The sequence below is a fragment of the Entelurus aequoreus genome, linkage group LG19 (assembly GCF_033978785.1).
Source record: "Entelurus aequoreus isolate RoL-2023_Sb linkage group LG19, RoL_Eaeq_v1.1, whole genome shotgun sequence".
Classification (NCBI taxonomy): Eukaryota; Metazoa; Chordata; class Actinopteri; order Syngnathiformes; family Syngnathidae; genus Entelurus; species Entelurus aequoreus.
The window spans coordinates 5,607,774-5,628,975 of NC_084749.1; the positions used below are offsets into that span (position 1 = coordinate 5,607,774).

Consider the following 21,202-nt stretch of genomic DNA (forward strand, 5'->3'; position numbering starts at 1 on the left):
AATTTCAGTGTTAAAAAATTCAATGTAGTGAAAAAAAAATTACTGCAGAAAAATTCAATGTATAATAATTTAGTGTAAAATACACTGTAGTAACATCTCAGTGTAAAAAAAAGTCAGTGTATAAAAAAGTTAGTGCTGAAAAATTCAGTGTAAAAAATTCCGTTAAAAAAAAATTTGCTCCAGAAAAATTCAGTGTATATTAATTAAGCGTAAAAAATTCAGCACAGAAAAATTCAGTGTAGTAACATTTCAGTGTAAAAAAAATCATTGTATAAGAAATTCAGTGTCGAAAAACTATGTGTATGTGTAAATAAATTAATTGTAGAAAAATTCATTGTAGTAAAATTTCAGTATAGAAAATTTCAGTGTTAAAAAAGGTTAATAAAGATATAAATGCAGAAAAAGTCAGTCTAAAGAAAATTTGCTGTAGAAAAAATTTAATGTAATAAAATTCAGTGTGTAAAAAATCAGTGTAAAAAAAATTCAGCTCAGAAAAATTCAGTGCAAAGAAATTCCTGCAGAAAAATTCAGTGTAATAAAAATTCAGCAAAGAAAAAATCAGTGTAAAAAAAGACAAACGCCTCATTAGCTGCTTCTGAGACAGGATTGCTCACTTCAGTCTTAATTTATCAGAAGCGAGTCCAGAGTTTTAAAGCAACAAATATTTTCGTACTGAAATTTTCTGCACCCATTTTTTACACTGAAATTTTACACACTGTATTTTAACAAATTTTGCTCAAAAATGTTTATTCCATGAAATTGTCGGCATAATTCCACTAAATTCCAATGCAACAAACATCAGACACATAATTGCATTGTCAAATAACAAAGCCTTCATAATAGACATAGACTTAGACTTAGACACACTTTATTTATCCACAAGGGAAATTGTTCGAAAAGTGATAAAAAAAAAAAAAAGCAAGAAAATTGAGAATAATACCAAAAATAAAGTAAAATGAAGGAAGGCAAAGGAGCTACTGTGATGTGCATCAAAAAAACAACAACACTGTATAATAACTGAATAATAAATATAAATAAATATAAATAAATATAAATAAATATAAATAAATATAAATAAATAAATAAAAACACAAATTGACCTCCCGAGCTCGCAAACACAACTGCGAATGGGTTCACTTAAAGGAGTCGTTCAAAAGACTTGACTCGTTCACGAACGTCACATTTCCACTTGCAAGAGTTGCAGATAACAAGACACAAATATGAATTTAATGGCAAAATAACATTAAAGAAAGGTTCACAAAGCAAAATGACTCCCAGGAAAAGCAAAACATAGTTTTTTTACTGTACTGTACACCTTGATGGAGATATATTGTGCAGTCAACTGCATTTAGTCCAGGGCTGTTCTCATTGGCTGAGTGGAGCTGAATAATGGATGTTGCAGAGGGGATTTGAGGGTTGGGCCAGTGGGTGTAAAAGGGAGGGGGGACGGGATGCTGTTGCCAGGGAACACCAGCGACGTGGAGAACCGCTGCAGGATCATCACACTGCTTATTCTGCCCGAGTCACTACAGGATTAAGATGCTCCCACGGAAGGATGGGGATGCTTCAGGCGGGGTTAGGTGAACTAGGACTATTTGGCAGGCAAGAAGATACATTAAGATAGTCCAAAGGTGGACAAAGACGTACAGGAGAGGAGACAAGGAGGGAGCTGAGGGCGGGGGTCCTCCAGCACAGAGGTGCCCCCTGTCCTCCAGCACCTGCTGCTGGCTAACGTCCGACATCGAGGACACGGCCGGCTTGTGTTGTTGCATGTCAATTAAGGCCAGAGCAGACCTATGCGCTTGTGTCCGGGTGCACACCAATCTTCGCTCCTGGGAGTGACAAGAAAGGAGGTCAGAGCATTTCCAAGGGGATCACGGACATCTCATGTGAGTACTTGCACTGACATATAGGTCAAAGGTTGTTATATGGAAGATGTCCATCATGCGCTGCATATAAGTCTTTGACATGACAGCCCTTTGGGGCATTCTTTTTCATTTTCCACTAATTCAACAGCAGGAAATGGGTGGAGTACAAAGAGCATGTTTCCTCATAACAATCAATTTATTGTAAATATACTATATGTCCTAAACCAGGGGTGTCCAAACCTTTTCCACTGAGGACCGCACACTGAAAAATTAAAGCATGCTAGCATTGATATTTTTTATTTTTAAGACCAATACAAATTAAAAACATTTTTTTTAACTTTATGGCTCCACTCAAGTTTGGTCTCGGGTACCCGGACGGGTCTCAGTCATAAAAATAATAAGAAATAAGCCATATATATATATATATATATATATATATATATATATATATATATATATATATATATATATATATATATATATATATACTTTTTTAAATTATTATTATTATAATTTTTTTTTTTTTAATTTAAAAAAAAGTATTATTATTATTATTATTATTTTAAATGTTGTTGTTTTTTAACACATAACTCTTTACATAAAATTTAGGTCTATCTTTCAATATAAAAAAAAAGAAAAAAATGTTTTATACGTGTTATGCCCTTTTTATAAAAAAGAAAAAAGAAAAAAAGAAAACCCATTTTTTTATGGCAAAAACACAAAATATGCAATATTTTCCTGCCAAAAATTTCAAAGTGGAATATTTGATGTGAATTAAGGTCGATAATTCATAACATTATTGGGGATCCAAAAAGGTCCTACGCATAAAAGTTTTAAAAATAAGGGATACATTTTTTTTACTTTCAAAACTTAACTCTCGAGATCAACTTCAGATCTATTTGTCCATTATAAGTTTTGATACTATTTTTAGTTGTTTTTTGTTTGTTTTATGCCCCTTATGGCAAAGAAAAATATGGCAAAAATATGCAATATTTTTCCCCAAATTTTTTTTAAATAAAATATTTCATGTGAAATAATTAAATGAGTCAATAATTCATAACAACATTGATATTAATTAATTACTATTTTTGAGCGATTAAAAAAAAAATCCCACTAAATTTTTGGGGGATCCAAAAAGGTCCCACTCACAAAATAATAAGAAATAAGCCATATATATATATATATATATATATATATATATATATATATATATATATATATATATATATATATATATATATATATATATATATATATATATATATATATATATATATATATATATATATATATATATATATATAATATATATATATATATATATATATATATATATATATATATATATATATATATATATATATATATATATATATATATATATATATATATTATTTTAATTATTATTATTATAATTTTTTTATTTAATTTAATTTTAAAAAATTATAATTATTATTTTTAATGTTTGTTTTTTTTAACACATAACTCTTTACATCAAATTTATGTCTATCTGTCAATATAAAGAAGAAGAAAAAAATGTGTTATGCCCTTTTTATAAAAAAGAAAAAAGAAAAAAAAGAAAACCCATTTTTTTAATGGCAAAAACACAAAATATGCAATATTTTCCTGCCAAAAATTTCAAAGTGGAATATTTGATGTGAATTAAGGTCGATAATTCATAACATTGATTTTAATTCATTATTATTTTCTGAGCGAGGACAGTTAAAAAAAACAACACAAAAATTATTGGGGATCCAAAAAGGTCCTACTCATAAAAGTTTTAAAAATAAGGCATACATTTTTTTACTTTCAAAACTTAACTCTCGAGATCAACTTCAGATCTATTTGTCCATTATAACTTTTGATACTATTTTTAGTTGTTTTTTTGTTTGTTTTATGCCCTTTATGGCAAAGAAAAATATGGCAAAAAATATGCAATATTTTTCCCCCAAATTTTTTTAAATAAAATATTTCATGTGAAATAATTAAATGAGTCAATAATTCATAACAACATTGATATTAATTAATTACTATTTTTGAGCGATTAAAAAAAAAATCCCACTAAATTTTTGGGGGATCCAAAAAGGTCCCACTCACGAAGGTGTTCAAAATAAGTCATGCATTTTCAAAACTTAAGTCTCTGATCAACTTCAAATCTCTTCATTGATTGAAGTTTTTATACATTTCTTAGTTTTTTTTTGTGTTTGTTTTATGCCCTTTATGTCAAAGAAAACATGTTTCTATATGACAAACACACAATATATGCAATATTTTTGCCCAAAAGATATTTAAAAGTGGAATACTTCATGTGAAGTATTTGGATCACTGAATAGGTCAATATTTTATAACAACATTGATTTTGATACATTATTACTATTTTTTGAGCAATGATAGCTTTAAAGAAAAAACAGCCTGCATGACAGCTTTGTGTTATTATTATTACAGTCAAAATTGCAACTTTTTTCCTGTCACATTTGACCTGTTTGCTCTTTTATTCCACTTGTTTGTGTTTTGTGAACATGACCCCGTGTATGATGTTTTATGCCCCTTGTTTTACAAGAAAACACAGTTTTTATGGCAAAAGCACTAAATATAAAATATTTTCCCCCACCAAATTTCAAAGTAAAATATTTGATGTGAAGTAATTAAATAGGTCAATAATTCACAACATTTTAATTCATTATTGTTTTTTGTGCAATGACAGTTGAAAAAAAAATCCCACTAAAATTCTTGGGGGTCCCACTCATAAAAGTTTAGAAAATAAGTCTTTTTTTATTTATTTTTTACTTTCAACACTGACACATAAATGTACATCATGGCTTTGATAAAGTTGTTTTTAGCTTTCTTTGACGCGAACAAGAACATTTTTTTGGAGGCATTGAAGACATTTTTTGTTGCGTACAAAGTCCTCGCCTGGGTTTGAAGGTAAATCTTTTTTACTGTTTGCCAAGTCTGTATGTGACTTTTTGAATTATGAATTAATATTTGCATTATAAAATCTGTACTTGGCTTTTTGAACTAGGAATCATTATTTGCATTCTAAAAGAGGGAAGCAGGGAGATGTATTTTTGTACTTTGCAACAATATTGTCAGGTTCAAAACCCTGATGACATCTATTAAACAGACAAGAAGCAAGGAATTAAACAGAGACAGGATTCAATTTTGCTCAAATGAGGAGAGACGCCTGGGATGTAATCTGTGTACAGTCTTCCACCACGCTCTGGCAAGAGAATTCTACGCCACCTCTTTTAGTTGGACTTTCCCTGATTACATAGCAACAGCTGTTTCCAAAGGGATGGGGGTCGTAAACAGCTATTACCTTCAGTCACAAAACAGTTCAAAGAAAAGATGCCTGGAGGTCCTGCTTCCTCTCCGCTTTGTTGATCTCGGGTCAAGACAAGATCTTCCTGTGGATTACTATAGATCAAAGAAACTGAATCCTTCCTGTCTCCTCCAATCGTACGCAGTGGAGTTTTACAAGCCTTGCTTGGTAGGATCAAAGACAGTTTTTGTCCTCTCGCCGGGAACTCATGGCAACACAAAGTTTTGTGATAACTTAGATACAATTATTCTGACAAATATATTTTCTGGAAACCAATTGTGTCTCCCACCAGGGGTGTCAATGTTAGCAATTCAATCCAATTCCGATTCCTGGGGTGATGATTCGATACAGAATCGATTGTCGATTCGAGCCAATTCTCGCAATGTATTATTTGGTATAATGATTATAATGAGACTTTTTCAAAACAGGTACAGGTTAGAAAGGCGCCGATTTTTTTGTGCACCCCAATTTCTGACCTTCTTCATCAAAGTGCTGGCACTCACAACTTTCTATGGTCTCTTGGTGGATTATTTTGCAGGTCAGCCACTCGATTTACAGGCAAGCAAACAGATGAGTTTGTTACACGCAATGTTTGGTGAAGACCTAATTGTCCACATCCGGGTGTACCAACTAGATGCGGGCATCGGCAAGGCAAGGCTAATTTTATTTAGAGAGCGCAATTTGTACATGAGCCAATCCAAAGTGCTTTACAGAAAATGAAAAGAAGGCAAAAAATTAAAATATAAAATCATAAAATCATAAAAACAATCATAATTAATTAAAATCAGTCAAATAGTGTCATTAAAAATAATTTCAGTTGTCATATGCACAATTGAATAAAAGTGTTTTCAGCTTGGAATTGAACATTGCCAACGTTGAGGCCCGTCTCACGTCTTCAGGAAGACTATTCCACGTTTTAGGAGCATAAAACTGAAAAGCAGTTTCACCATGTTTGGTCCTGACGAGACCGCTGCCCGAGGTTCTCGGAGCTGGAGGTGGTTCACATGGTTCCAACGTGTCGGAGATGTACTTTGGCACAGACCATGGAAAGAGCTGTTTTAAAGTCTATTGTCTGAGCAACAGGAAGCCAGTGCAGTGACCTAAGCGCTGGACTGATGTGGTCACATTTCCTGCTTCTAGTCAGGACTCGAGCAGCAGAAATCTGGGTGTACTGCAGCTGCTTGACAGCTCTTTTAGAGAGCCCAGTGAGAAAGCCGTTGCAGTAGTCTAACCTGCTGGAGACAAAGATGCGGGTCAGTCTTTCTAAGTCTGATTTAGACATTATTCCTCCGGTTTTGGCAATGATTTTCATGCGATAAAAATCTCTCTCTCTCAGTCTCTCTCTCAGTCGTCCTCAGACGAGCTTCCATCGGAGTCTCCAATCATTCCGGTTCTCCATACACCCGGCCAGCTCCGTAGAGCTTTCAGCTCCCTCATTTTTCTTCAGGATGTCCACGTACGTTAGCGCGGGACGTCCTCGCGATCGATGCCCGTGCGTTGGTTCCCATAGGACCAGCCTGCTGGCCGGGAGATCCCGATGTCTGTGGCAGTGGCCGGCCAGCCTCATCCTCCTAGCTGTTACCTTCTTGCTGAGCCTCGGCAGTTGCCCGTACAGGTCCTTGTTGGTGATGTGGATGTTCTAGTCCACATTCAGAACAGCTCGTATCATTCTGGTGTAGCACCCATCTAGGGACTTCTGCAGGGTGGGTGTCAGGGTCCAGCTTACGCAGCCATACAGGAGGACAGACTCCACAGTGGCGTGGAATAGACTCAGCTTTATGTGTCGGGGGAGATTCGAGCACCAAACTCTTGACACACCGTTCAGGGCCCTCCACGCTAGTGCCTTCCTGACCTTACGGTCTTGTTCTGTGGAGTTCATCCAGGAACCCAAGTACTTCAAATCATTGACCTCTCGCAGAGCGTTGCCATCTGACGTTGTTATTGGCGGGTGGTCCATGTGTAGGTTATAGGTGATTACCTCAGTCTTCTTTGCGTTCAGTCTGAGGCCAACCCTGGCACATTCCACCGCCACTCTGTTCGGGAGTTCCTGTGCCTGCTCCACGCAATCAACCGACAGGCAGATGTCATCTGCGTAGTCTAAGTCTACCAGGGCTACAGCAGAGGTTCTTCTAGACCTTCTTGGTGTAATTGTGAAGCCAAGCTCCTGCTCCCGACCGTTGATGGCTTTCCTGAGCGCGTAGTCCAGAGCTATGATAAAGAGGAAGGGGGCGAGAGTGTCTCCCTGCTGCACCCCTGCCAGGATTTCAAACTCCTTGTTGATGCTATCTGGGGTGTCAATAAAAAATAAAAAATGTGGTTTACCCCTAGATTTCCAACATGACTTTTAGGTTTCAGTGAGAGGGTCTCACGGTGTTATCTTTGCTTATGGGGGCCAAAGACAATCATGTCAGTTTTGTCTGAGTTTAGCTGAAGAAAATCAACAGACCGACGTTCACCTGCCGTCAGTGACAGTTAGATCTGAGTGACATCTGGTTGGACACGTTGCAGCTACGTATTAGCTGACCTATTGGGGGTCCCAGATAGGGGTCCCAGAATCGAGCCCTGAGGAACCCTACAGGTCATAGCCATGTGATCAGAGAAACAGTTACCAATGTCAACAAAGTATGTCCTGTGGTGGAGATAGGACTAGCTAAGAACAGAACCAGATCTTCCGACCCAGTTTTCTAACCTCTGTAATAAGGTTGTCTGGTCAACTGTGTCAAAGGCAAGCGTTCAGGTCCAGCAAGAACCAAGACTGAGACTTTTCCAGGCGGACATCATTTGTCACCTTGACCAGAGCTGTTTCAGTGCCGTGGTTAGAGCTAACGCCTGATTGGAAAGTATCAAACATGTTAGACGGGAGAAAGTCACTGGCAGGTTTGATACGGGCCGATATTTGTCCAGTACTGTGGCATCGCGACGGAGGGGCTCGATGACAGACGTTTTTTAAGGTCTATGGAAATGTTGCAGTCTGAAGATGAGAGAATTGTGGCAACAAACTGCTCAGTTTAAACACAAAAAAAACAAAAACTGACACTCCACAATAGTGTTGTCCCGATACCAATATTTTAGTTCCGGTACCAAAATGTATTCCGATACTTTTCGGTACTTTTTCTGAATAAGGGGCACCACAAAAAATTGCATTATTGGCTTTTTTCTTTAACAAAAAAATCATTGGGTACATGAAACATAAGTTTATTATTGCACATTTTTCCTTAAATAAAATAGTGAACATACTAGACAACTTGTCTTTTAGTAGTAAGTAAACAAACAAAGACTCCTAATTAGTCTGCTGACGTATGCAGTAACATATTGTGTCATTTATACACCTATTATTTTGTACACATTATGAGGGACAAACTGTAAACATGAATTATTAATCCACTTGTTCATTTACTGTTAATATCTGCTTATTTTCTGTTTTAACATGTTCTATCTACACTTCTGTTAAAATGTAATAATCACTTATTCTTCTCTTCTTTGATACGTTACATTAGTTTTGGATGATACCACACATTTAGGTATCGAACCGATACCAAGTAGTTACAGGATCATACATTGACTTTTAACCTGTGATTAGTGTTCTGTGTCTTGTAATGTCCAGTGTTATTATGTATTTTACTATGTACTGCTTTTATATTTCCTGTATTATATATTATTACTTTGAACTGTTTTATATGTTTTAATTTTTATCCTGTAAAGCATCTTTGAGTACACTGAAAAGCGCTATACCAAATAAAATGTATTATTATTATTATTTTTATTATTATTATTATTATTATTATTATTATTATTACATTGGTCATATCCAAAGTCCCCATGTGTCCACGGACATATTTACTGGCTTTATAAACATAATATGAATTAAAAAAAAAAAAATTTGTGATGATAAAAAATATCGATGTACGCATAGTAGTATCGACTACTTGTACTTGGTATCATTACTGTGGATGTTAGGTGTAGATCCACCCATTGCATTTGTTTACATTCAGGGGTGCTAGCTTGCTGCTAGCGGTGAGCTATTGTATCCTACGGTGTGTAGTGAAGAATGTTTAGCTATTCCTCGTCCTCCAGTGATATTGTTACTTGCAAGAAACATACTTTATTTGTCGCCATGGAGGCGAGGATTAGTGATTTAGAAGTAGCTAAAACACTGCCGACTGCGGATGGACGTTAGCTGCTAGCTAGTGTGGAGGATGCATATATGTTTAAGAGTTATTTCTCTATTCATAGCCATGTTTGAGCAGCTAGTACTTTTCCTTTGTATATTCTACCAGTCTCTCTTTGTCTTCAGATTGTCTGTTTAGTGTCTTAACCATTTGGAATGTGGAATACAACACCCACTCTTTTCTTATCAGTGTTGCGAGGGGGGCATGGGGGTTTTCTTTGTGTGCAAAGGAGTTGGCTTTTCCGTCGGAATGCCAGATCAACTAGAGTAGCCGATATGAATGTATTGGTTAAGTTGACCTCCTAAAGCTTTAGTAAAACTTGAAAATATTCCAATTCTGTCTTGATGGTCCTTCTTACTCAGCATATATGTCCTCAAAAGAATTTGGGATTGACCAGTAACTTAGATTCCCTGGGAGGAAGAGCTGGTCTACGCAACACTAGCTAGCCATGTCTTAAAGCAGCTCTTCCTGAGGGTGTTTCAGTGTTATAACTTCACCTTTATCTTTACTTTTTACACCAAAATGCGTCCATTCTCCCTTTTCTGTCTACACACTGTGTCCGCTTGAAAGTACTCTGTGTGCGCGCGCTGCCGAACATGCTCCTCTGCTCGTTAAACCAGCAATGTCACGACGTGAAGACGCGCCGTCATGCCCGTTAGATAAATAAATAAATAGGGAACAGGTACAGTATAGTACAGTTTTTGATTCATTAGTACCGCGATGCTATACCAGCGCCGGTATACCGTACAACCCTACACCACAACATGACGATGCGTGAAGTAAATAAAGGAGGTTTGAACGTCTGACTGGATATCTCCATCACATGCCTCTCACATGTGCTCCTGAGTGGCCAGTGGGGTAGAAGTAGAAGCATGTGACCCACAGGAGTTCCACCCTCTCTTGAAGAGCAATCTGGATGAACTCCAGGGGAAAATGTTTCCTGGAAACTTCTGCAATGTGTCTCTCTGAGTTGTGTGCGTGTCATTTGTCCTGTTAAATGCTTGTTTTGACATCCATGTGTGCGTTGACACTGTGCTATCCTCACAGAGGGATGGGCACCACGGAAGCCACTCTGAGAATGGAGAACATGGAAGTCAAGGACGAGTGGCAGGATGAAGACTTCCCCCGGTGAGGTCCTTTCCCTTTTTGGTCACGTCCTTCCTCTCAACTGTTTTCTTGGATTACTCGCATGTGGCATTCTTTTCCTTTGCACCCCCCTCCCAGTCCTACAACATGCATGTTAGACTCAAAGGTTGAAAGAATTGAAGGTTGTTAAAGATATCTGTCAGGTTCAAACACCGATGACATCTATTGAACAAGACAAGAAGCAAAGAAATCAAACAGAAACAGGATTAAATTTAGCTCATGAGGAGAAACGTCTGGGCTGCAACTTCGCACAGTCTCCCACCACGCTCTGACGAGGGAGTTCCACGCGTCCTCTTCTATTTGGGCCTTTTCTGATTACATAGCTGAAGCTGTTTCTAAGGGGAGGGCGGGTCATAAACAGCTGTTGCACTCGGTCATAAACAGTTTAAAAAAAAGGTGCCTGGAGCTGCGTCAGGTCTGCTCCCTCTCCACTTTGTAGATCCCGGGTCAGGACAAGGTCTTCCTGTGGCTGTCAATAGATCAAAGAAACCGACACCTCCATGTCGCATCCCATCGCACACAGTGGAGGTTTACAAGCCTTTTGCTTGATAAGAACAAAGACAGCTTTTGTCTTCTCGCAGGGGACCTGAACTCAATGGAACACAAAAGTTGTGTGATGACTTATATACAATTATTCTGACAGTATCATGTATTGATTTAAAGTATTTTAAAGGCCTACTGAAAGCCACTACTAGCGACCACGCAGTCTGATAGTTTATATATCAATGATGAAATCTTAACATTGCAACACATGCCAATACGGCCGGGTTAACTTATAAAGTGACATTTTAAATTTCCCGGGAAATATCCGGCTGAAACGTCGCGGTATGATGACGTATGCGCGTGACGTAGTCAGTTAAACGGAAGTTATGGTACCCGTAGAATCCTATACAAAAAGCTCTGTTTTTATTTCATAATTCCACAGTATTCTGGACATCTTTTGCAATTTGTTTAATGAACAATGAAGGCTGCAAAGAAGACAGTTGTAGGTGGGATCGGTGTATTAGCAGCGGACTACAGCAACACAACCAGGAGGACTTTGTTGGAGAGCAGCCGCGCTAGCCGCCGACCTCACCTTGACTTCCTACGTCTCCGGGCCGCCAAACGCATCGGGTGAAGTCCTTCGTCCTTCCGCCGATCGCTGGAACGCAGGTGAGCACGGGTGTTGATGAGCAGATGAGGGCTGGCTGGCGTAGGTGGAGAGCTAATGTTTTTAGCATAGCTCTGTGCGGTCCGGTTGCTAAGTTAGCTTCAATGGCGTCGTTAGCAACAGCATTGTTAACCTTCGCCAGGCTGGAAAGCATTAACCGTGTAGTTACATGTCCACGGTTTAACAGTATTGTTGATTTTCTATCTATCCTTCCAGTCAGGGGTTTATTTTTTTCTTTCTACATGCAGTTAAAGCACGAAGCTATCACGTTAGCTCGTAGCTAAAGCGTTTCGCCGATGTATTGTCGTGGAGATAAAAGGCACTGAATGTCCATTTCGCGTTCTGGACTCTCATTTTCAAGAGGATATAGTATCCCAGGTGGTTTAAAATACAAATCCGTGATCCACAATAGAAAAAGGAGAAAGTGTGGAATCCAATGAGCCAGCTTGTACCTAAGTTACGGTCAGAGCCAAAAAAAATATCTCTTGAACTGCATTCTAGTCCGTCACTCTATAACGTTCCTCATCCACGAATCTTTCATCCTCGCTCAAATCAATGGGGTAATCGTCCGAATAGCTCTAGCTGCGTTGAAAACAATAGGAAAATATGAGGGAGTGAACAACTGACAACGTCACGCTACTTCCGGTAGGGGCAAGGTTTTTTTTTATCAGAGACCAAAAGTTGCAAACTTTATCGTCGTTGTTCTATACTAAATCCTTTCAGCAAAAATATGGCAATATCGCAAAATGATCAAGTATGACACATAGAATGGATCTGCTATCCCCGTTTAAATAAAAAAATGTCATTTCAGTAGGCCTTTAAGTCTGATTGAGAGCGACGAAGCCGTGACTCGGTAGACGAGCGGCTGACTCGTGATAAACTTCCAGCATGGATCGGACTACATTAGCCACCCGCATCATCATATCATAGATCTATCCAGCCTACCATTCCCAGTTACGGTTTAGGTACGGCAGACATCTTTGTACTGCCATCCATCCCTTTTCTTCCGCTTATCCGAGGTCAGGTCACGGGGGCAGCAGCCTAAGCAAAGAAGCCCAGACTTCCCTCTCCCCAGCCACGTAGTCCAGCTCCTCCCGGGGGATCCCGAGGCGTTCCCAGGCCAGCTGGGAGACATAGTCTTTCCAACGTGTCCTGGGTCTTCCCCTTGGCCTCCTACCGGTCGGACATGCCCCAAACACCTCCGGGTGGCATCCTGACCAGATGCCCGAACCACCTCATCTGGCACCATGACTCAAAGTAGCTTTGTATACAGCTTCAAAAATCCTACGATTTTCTTTTTTCTTCTCGAAATGTCTAACCTTGTTCCATGAGAATTCCCTTTAGGGATGAGCTACTCTTCAACTTTTGGTATCTGTCCTTCTTAACATGGTCTTGTTGTCAAATGGTTGTACACATTTTATAGATTTGACCAAATATGATATCAAATACGTACAATACACCATGCAACACTATTAACAATACTACATCCATCCATTTTCTACACTGCTTAGTGGAGCCTACCCTAAGGCGGGGTACACCCGGACAACATCTACATATAATACTATATATACCAAGCAAATAAATATAGACATGTTTTATATAATTTATTAGACTTTTTAGCTACATTATTTGGCAAAAACGTGTTTGTACCAGGGTTGTACGGCATACTAGTATAGTAACGCGGTACTAATGAATAGGGATGATGTTTGATAAGAAATTATCGAGTTTGAGTCTATTATCGAATCCTCTTATCGAACCGATTCCTTATCGATTCTCTTATCGAGTCCAGATAGGTTGTTGTATGTGGAAAAAAAACACACAATATTTGGTTTAACAAAAGCTCACTTTTATTATATAATAAAAAAATAAAATCTAATAAATAAATAAATATTGACTGTTACCCCCCTAAAAATATAAGATATAATAAATAAATATTGAGTGTTGTTACCCAAAGTATATTAAGTGGGATTTTTCAGAGAAACAAATATATACAGTAACACAAAAACAAGCTGTCTTTGTGATCACTATAGGTGTATAAATAATAATATAGTGTTAAATAAAATCAGTCCCTTGGGCACAAAACTGAAAATAATACAGCTCTCCAAAAAGTGCACTTCTGCTGCTATTGGAACATAACTGTTTGTTATGATGCTTTGACATTTTTGCACTTTATTTCTTTATTGAAAGAAAATTCTACGAAGAGAAAAGTTGTTTGCAATTGTGGTTACAATGCTAATAAATGAAAAGTTAAAGCTAAAAAAAGAAATACACTTTTTTGAGTTAACATTATTTCTTTATGGGGGAAAGATGTTATGAGCTAGAGAATATAACAACTACACTACCCAGCATGCAACGGGAGTGACGAGCATGCGCGGTCACCCCGAAAAGTGTTGCATGTTGCCACGCTGTGAAAGTGAACGTCAAGAACTGAGCCAACACGCCTCGTCTGCATTATTTATAATTAGACAGACAACACATCTACAGTGTGATTTTGTAACGTTTACATGGAAAGAAAAACAAAAGTTAAAAAAGGGAGATGTGTTGTATATATATGTATGTGCTGCAGTGTTGTATATATATGTATGTGCTGCAGTGTTGTATATATATGTATGTGCTGCAGTGTTGTATATATATGTATGTGCTGCAGTGTTGTATATATATGTATGTGCTGCGGTTGTATTAAGAACGTTGCAACAGCTGCCGTAAAGGAGGTGCGTTGCTAGCCTGGTTGCTATGTTTCAGGTTGGTCGTAAAAGTGTTGGTCATGTGTTTTTACCCTGCTCAAATCTCTCAGTAAAGTTATTCGTTGGATTATACCTTTTGTTTTGAACTTTATTACACCTTGGAGCGCTTTTTCCCGTCCATTGTTTTCCTGCTTTCGCTATCTGCGCCTAATGACTGAGCTACGTGACGTCATTTCTTGTGATGTCCCACGGAGCATTTCTGGTCGGGACGGGATTCAACTCTTTTTCTTTACTATAGTGGTCTCGATATCGGGTACCGGTTCTCAAAAAGGGATTCGAGTCCGAGGACTCGGTTCTTTTCTTATCAAACAACCGGGAAAACCGGTTTCGAGTATCATCCCTACTAATGAATCAAAAATAATACTATAATCTCTTTTGAAAAGTACCGGACATTGCTGGTTTTACGAGCAGAGGAGCATGTTCGGCAGCGCGCACACACAGAGTACTTACAAGCAGACACAGTGTGTAGACAGAAAAGGGAGAATGGACGCATTTTGGTGTAAAAAGTAAAGATAAAGGTGAAGTTATAACACTGAAACACCCTCAGGAAGAGGTGCTTTAAGACGTGGCTAGCTAGCTAGCAGCTAACATCCATCCACAGTGTTTTAGCTACTTCTAAATCACTAATCCTCGCCTCCATGGTGACAAATAGAGTAAGTTTCTTACAAGCATCATTATCACTGGAGGACGAGGAATAGCAAAACATGCTTCACTACACACCGTATAGGATACAATAGCTCACTGGCGTCACAATGTAAACAAACGCCATGGGTGGACCTACACCTGACATCCACTGTAATGATACCAAGTACAATAGCCTATCTAGTCGATACTGCTATGATTACATCAATATTTTTTTATCGTCACGTAATATTTTTTTCCATTTAAAAAAAATCATATTATGTTTATAAACTCAGGAAATCACCAAACAACGGAAGTTGTTATTACATTTTAACAGAAGTGTAGAAACAGAAAGTAATGATGAACAAGTGGATTAATAATCCATTTTTACAGTTTGTCCTTTATAATGTGTACAAAATAATAGGTGTATAAATGACACAATATGTTACTGCATACGTCAGCAGACTAATTAGGAGTCTTTGTTTGTTTACTTACTACTAAAAGACAAGTTGTCTACTATGTTCACTATTTTATTTAAGGACAAACTTGCAATAACAAACATATGTTTGTACACCCTAAGGGGCGGTATAGCTCGGTTGGTAGAGTGGCCGTGCCATCAACCTGAGGGTTGCAGGTTCGATCCCCGCTTCCGCCATCCTAGTCACTGCCGTTGTGTCCTTGGGCAAGACACTTTACCCACCTGCTCCCAGTGCCACCCACACTGGTTTAAATGTAACTTAGATATTGGGTTTTCACTATGTAAAGCGCTTTGAGTCACTAGAGAAAAGCGCTATATAAATATAATTCACTTCACTTCACTAAGATTTTTTGTTAAAAATAAAGCCAATAATGCCATTTTTTGGCGGTCACCTTTATTCCGAAAAGTATCAAAAGGTATCCAAAAGTATCGAAATACATTTTGGTACCGGTACCAAAATATGGATATCGGGACAACCCTAGTTTGTACTTTATAGCTTTCGAAGAACTGGAGCAAGGGCTCCATCTTGTGGTACGCCAAAGACTCAACGAAATATTAGAATAGAATAGAATAGAATGGACTTTATTGTCATTATATTTGCATATAACGAGATTAAGGACTCCAATTTAAGGTGCGGTAGTGGAAACAAATATGGGATAAAAATGAATTACACAAGAAGTAATAAAGATAAAAAAATAAGAATTGAAATAAACAGACTACTATCCAATAAAAATAATAAGCAATCCCGTACAATATACAAAACAATATACAGAATACTGTACAATATACAGAACAAGAGTACCGGACTAATAACAATCAGTGTCGGATGTATTGCACTCGAAGGGTAATATTGCACAGTAGGGTATTAGGGTAGGATATTGTATAGGGATTAAGGTATGATATTGTATAGGTATTAGGGTATGATATTGTATAGGGGAAAACACTGTTACAGTTTAAACTGTGTGTAATATACAGTAGCCAACAGTATTAAATATACTTCTTCATTTAAACCTCTGCCTTGTTTTTAATGAATACTTAGACCTACTGCGCCACTGTATTTTAATGTTGGTCCTTCTGGTGGTACTTGGAGAGCCAAAAACCAAGTACTTGGTGGAAAAAAGTTTGGGAATCACTGAGGATTTGGGTTCGGGGCCAGGGTTAAACCCGGTTGGGGGTAATATTGGTACTGTTGAGTCTCCCAGATAGCTGGAATGGATACTGTGGAGAATGCATCTATTTGAAGAGTTCTTTCTTTATTCATAGTCATGTTCAAAGCAGCTAATATTTTCCCATGTGTACTCTTTTATCTTGTATATTATGTCCGCAAGAAAACTCTGTGCTTTACCTTGAAGGGTTGGAATGTGGGAGTATAGCATACTCCCTTTTTTTTACCTTATCAGTATTAGAACAAAGAGGCTGTATTCCTTCCTGGGCAGGGTGGGGGCTGTTTTCATATTTAATAAGTTGTCTCTTTTTCCGTTTGATTTTCCGACCTCTTCCAGATGCTGGTATTAGCGCACTGTAGGACTGGTCTCCTAAAGCTTTAGTAAAACTTGATAATATTCCTACTCTGTCTTGATGGTCCTACTTACTCTGCATATATGTCATCTGAAAGAACTTGGGATTGACCAGTGACTTTAATTCCCTGAGAGGAAGACTGGTCAGACGCAACACTACCAAATGGGTTCAATGTGAACGGGAGCCATATAGATAGATCCACGTGAAGGCTGTTATGGGCATACAATAAGGTGTGGTCTTGGTCAAGGTTGAAAAGCTGAGTTGTCTGGGAAACTGCTGAAATGTGATGAGGTGACGCTCCCTCCTCCTCCTCTTCCTCGGCGAGCAGAGAGCAGGTGCGACTCTCTCTTTTGTGAATGGTGGGACTCTGGGTCATGTGACGCAGCACGCAGTCGCCATCCAAAACAAAGCGTCCGCCATTGAGAATGGTGTCAGGTTTCAGAGGAGGAGAGAAGCAGGGACTTGCACCGCAGCCTCACCGCGAAGGCCGCAGAGAGATGCTCTGATGGAGGAATAAACCTGCTCAAGACCCACCAGCTGGTCTGACCTCCCTTCTGGAAGGTAAGCAGCACTGTGAGGGTTCCGGGACTGAAGCAAAAGGGATGACGTTGCTTGTGTTGCTCTCATTAGTGAATTGGTAGGTTATGTGACGAGGAGGCTGCTTTTATGGAGGCAGCAGTGCTAAATGCTGCGAGGCTCCTTGGGGAAGGATGCACAACGTCCTCCTGCAGAGGAGGTGATGAATCACTGGCAGGATTGCATGTGCTAAATAAAAGCCTGTGCAGTATTGCACCACTCGCATCCCTCTTTAGTCTTCATACATAAACTATATCTGCAGTACAAACTTACAAGTGGGCTTGACCGCACCCCTTTTTTTGTCTCTCTCATCCACCCGCCATGTGATCTTCCTGTGTCCCCCAAGAGACGCTAATTACCACCTTCAGCCTCTTCTCCTCTTGCTCCCATTTTTACGCTAATTGCAATATTCCTGATCCTTTTTGTGAGGCTGGTACAATAATCTCACACGGAGCCGGGCATCGAACCAGGAACCCTCAGGTTCTGACGACCGCTCTACCAAACAAGCTCCGCCGTCCCACGTATAGGATGCTTAGAAACTTTTTTGGACAAAAATACGGCATATTTAGTGTTTTTGCAATAAAAACAGGGTTTTCTTTGACCAAAAATAGCATTTTATATATATATATATATATATATATATATATATATATATATATATATATATATATATATATATATATATATATATACATACTGTATATATATATATATATACATATATATGTCTTAATTAGAAAATCTCCTGAGGATTGAGGAAAACCCCTCATGAAACAGGCCTGTAGAGATGAAATAGTCTTGTGATTTTTTCCCACACATATATATATATATATATATATATATATATATATATATATATATATATATATATACAGTACAGGCCAAAAGTTTGGACACAACTTCTCATTCAATGCGTTTTCTTTATTTTATATACCGGTAACGGTACCAAAATGTATTTAGAAAATTTCGATACTTTTCGATACTTTTCTAAATAAAAGGGACCATAAAAATGTCATTATTGGCTTTATTTTAACAAAAAATCTCAGGGTACATGAAACATATGTTTATTATTGCAATTTAGTCCTTAAATAAAATAGACAACTTGTCTTTTAGTAGTAAGTAAACAAACAAAGACTCCTAATTAGTCTGCTGACGTATGCAGTATCATATTGTGTCATTTATACACCTATTAGTTTGTACACATTACTAAGGACAAGCTGTAAAAATGGAAAATTAATCCACTTTTTTATTTACTTTTAATATTCGCTTATTTTCTGTTTCAACATGTTCTATCTACGGTTCTGTTAAAATGTAATAATCACTTATTCTTCTCTTCTTTGATACTTTACATTAGTTTTGGATGATACCACACATTTGGGTATCGATCCAATACCAAGTAGTTACAGGTAGGAATGATGTTGAAATCGGTTCTCCCGGTTGTTCGATAAGAAAAGAACTGATTCCATGGAGTCGAATCCCTTTTTGAGAACCGGTTCCCGTTATCGAGGCCACTATAGTAAAGAAAAAGAGTTGGTTCTTTATTCGAATCCCTGGGAACGAACGTACAGGAAATGCCCTGTGGGACCTACAATGTTATGCCCATTTGATTGTAGACTCTTACTGACACCTTGTGGCGATATGAAAATACTACGTGTCATTAGTTTGGGCACTTCCGGGTTGAGACAGTTGAGAAGTAGAGAAGTTCTGTTAGCTCTTACGAGCCTTGGAAAAGATAAGTCTGTAAGTAAACTGTTTACCTTGTTTATGTAACTCAATATTAAGGTGGTTAAGTTTGATACTAAGATGTTTATTGAAAAACTATTTTTGTGCACTGTTTCAATGGATGTTTTGAGGACTTAAAATGGCTGCCAGTCGTGTATTTCCACCATCGAAATAGTTTCAACACTCAGAAGTATTTGTTTGATGATAGTACTGCATATTTGTGTGAAGCTAATATTTACATATTGTGTATTACATTTCAGTATGTTAATTGAATCACATAGCTTATACATTTGTCATTGTGTGTATTTAAATTTAAAAAAAATTAAATAACAGTCCAGTGCAAGACAAAAGTAAAGATAGGAAAAGACAAAGCAAGATCAACAACAATAAAGAGCCTAAATGGATGAATCTGCTTTGGATTGTTTGTTAGCTGTGTAACCTCAACACGTATAGTGAGGGCAGAACAGGCAATATGCAATTATTGCCAGTAGAGATGTCCGATAATATCGGCCTGCCGATATTATCGGCCGATATATGCGTTAAAATGTCATATCGGAAATTATCGGTATCGTTTTTTTTATTATCGGTATCGTTTTTTTAATTTTTTTTTTATTTTTATTTTTTATTAAATCAACATAAAAAACACAAGATACACTTACAATTAGTGCACCAAGCCAAAAAACCTCCCTCCCCCATTTACACTCATTCACACAAAAGGGTTGTTTCTTTCTGTTATTAATATTCTGCTTCCTACATTATATATCAATATATATCAATACAGTCTGCAAGGGATACAGTCCGTAAGCACACATGATTGTGCGTGCTGCTGCTCCACTAATAGTACTAACCTTTAACAGTTAATTTTACTCATTTTCATTCATTACTAGTTTCTATGTAACTGATTTTATATTATTTTACTTTCTTTTTTATTCAAGAAAATGTTTTTAAAGTATTTATCTTATTTTACTAATTTTTTTAAAAAGTACCTTATCTTCACCATACCTGGTTGTCCAAATTAGGCATAATAATGTGTTAATTCCACGACTGCATATATCGGTTGATATCGGTATCGGTTGATATCGGTATCGGTAATTAAAGAGTTGGACAATATCGGAATATCGGATATCGGCAAAAAGCCATTATCGGACATCCCTAATTGCCAGGCTTCGCTCTCATGTAAGGGGGGAAGAATTGTTGATTGATGACTGTGGTGTTCTTAGTGTCATAGTGTGTGTAGTTAGTATGTTCCAATAGCAGCAGAAGTGCACTTTTTGGAGAGCTGTATTATTTTCAGTTTTGTGCCCAAGGGACTGATTTTATTTAACACTATATTATTATTTATACACCTATGGTGATCACAGAGAGTTTTTGTGTTACTGTATATATTTGTTTTTCTGAAAAATCCCACTTAATATACTTTGGGTAACAACAGTCAATATATATATATATTTTTTTAGTGGGGTAACAGTCAATATTTATTTATTTATTTATTTATTTTTTTTCTTTCTTATAAAATAAAAGTGAGCTTTTGTTAAACCAAATATTGTGTTTTTTTTCCATATACAGTACAGCAACCTATCTGGATTCGATAAGAGAATCGATAAGGAATGGGTTCGATAAGAGGATTCGATAATAGGCTCGAACTCGATCGTTTCTTATCAAACATCATCCCTAGTTACAAAGTCCTCATGTGTCCAGGGACATATTTCCTGACTTTATAAACATAATATGAATTTTTTAAAAAGGAAAAAATATTTTGCGACGATAAAAAATATTGATGTAATCCCAAAGAGACTGAATTCTGAAGCAAAAATGGTCTTTTCTCTCAGACTTCTACCCGAGGACGGAGACATGGACGCCTCGTGCGGCCTCACAGACAACAGAGGCT

General features: G+C 37.5%; 1 protein-coding gene across 3 annotated transcripts in view; it reads left to right on the forward strand.

Moving 5' to 3' along the window:
- The first annotated feature begins 1,494 nt into the window (after positions 1–1,494).
- atcaya (ATCAY kinesin light chain interacting caytaxin a) overlaps positions 1,495–21,202 on the forward strand; it is a 38,271-nt gene continuing 18,563 nt past the window's right edge. Inside the window, exons 1-3 of one of the 3 annotated variants that reach the window (XM_062027458.1) lie at positions 1,495–1,889; positions 10,407–10,487; positions 21,144–21,202. In XM_062027458.1, coding sequence (XP_061883442.1) covers positions 10,411–10,487; positions 21,144–21,202 — 136 coding nt within the window. In that variant the 5' untranslated portion in view covers positions 1,495–1,889; positions 10,407–10,410. Of the gene's footprint in view, positions 1,890–4,720; positions 4,794–10,406; positions 10,488–17,298; positions 17,578–21,143 lie in introns of those variants that run through there. The other 2 variants (XM_062027460.1, XM_062027461.1) reach the window with 2 other exon arrangements.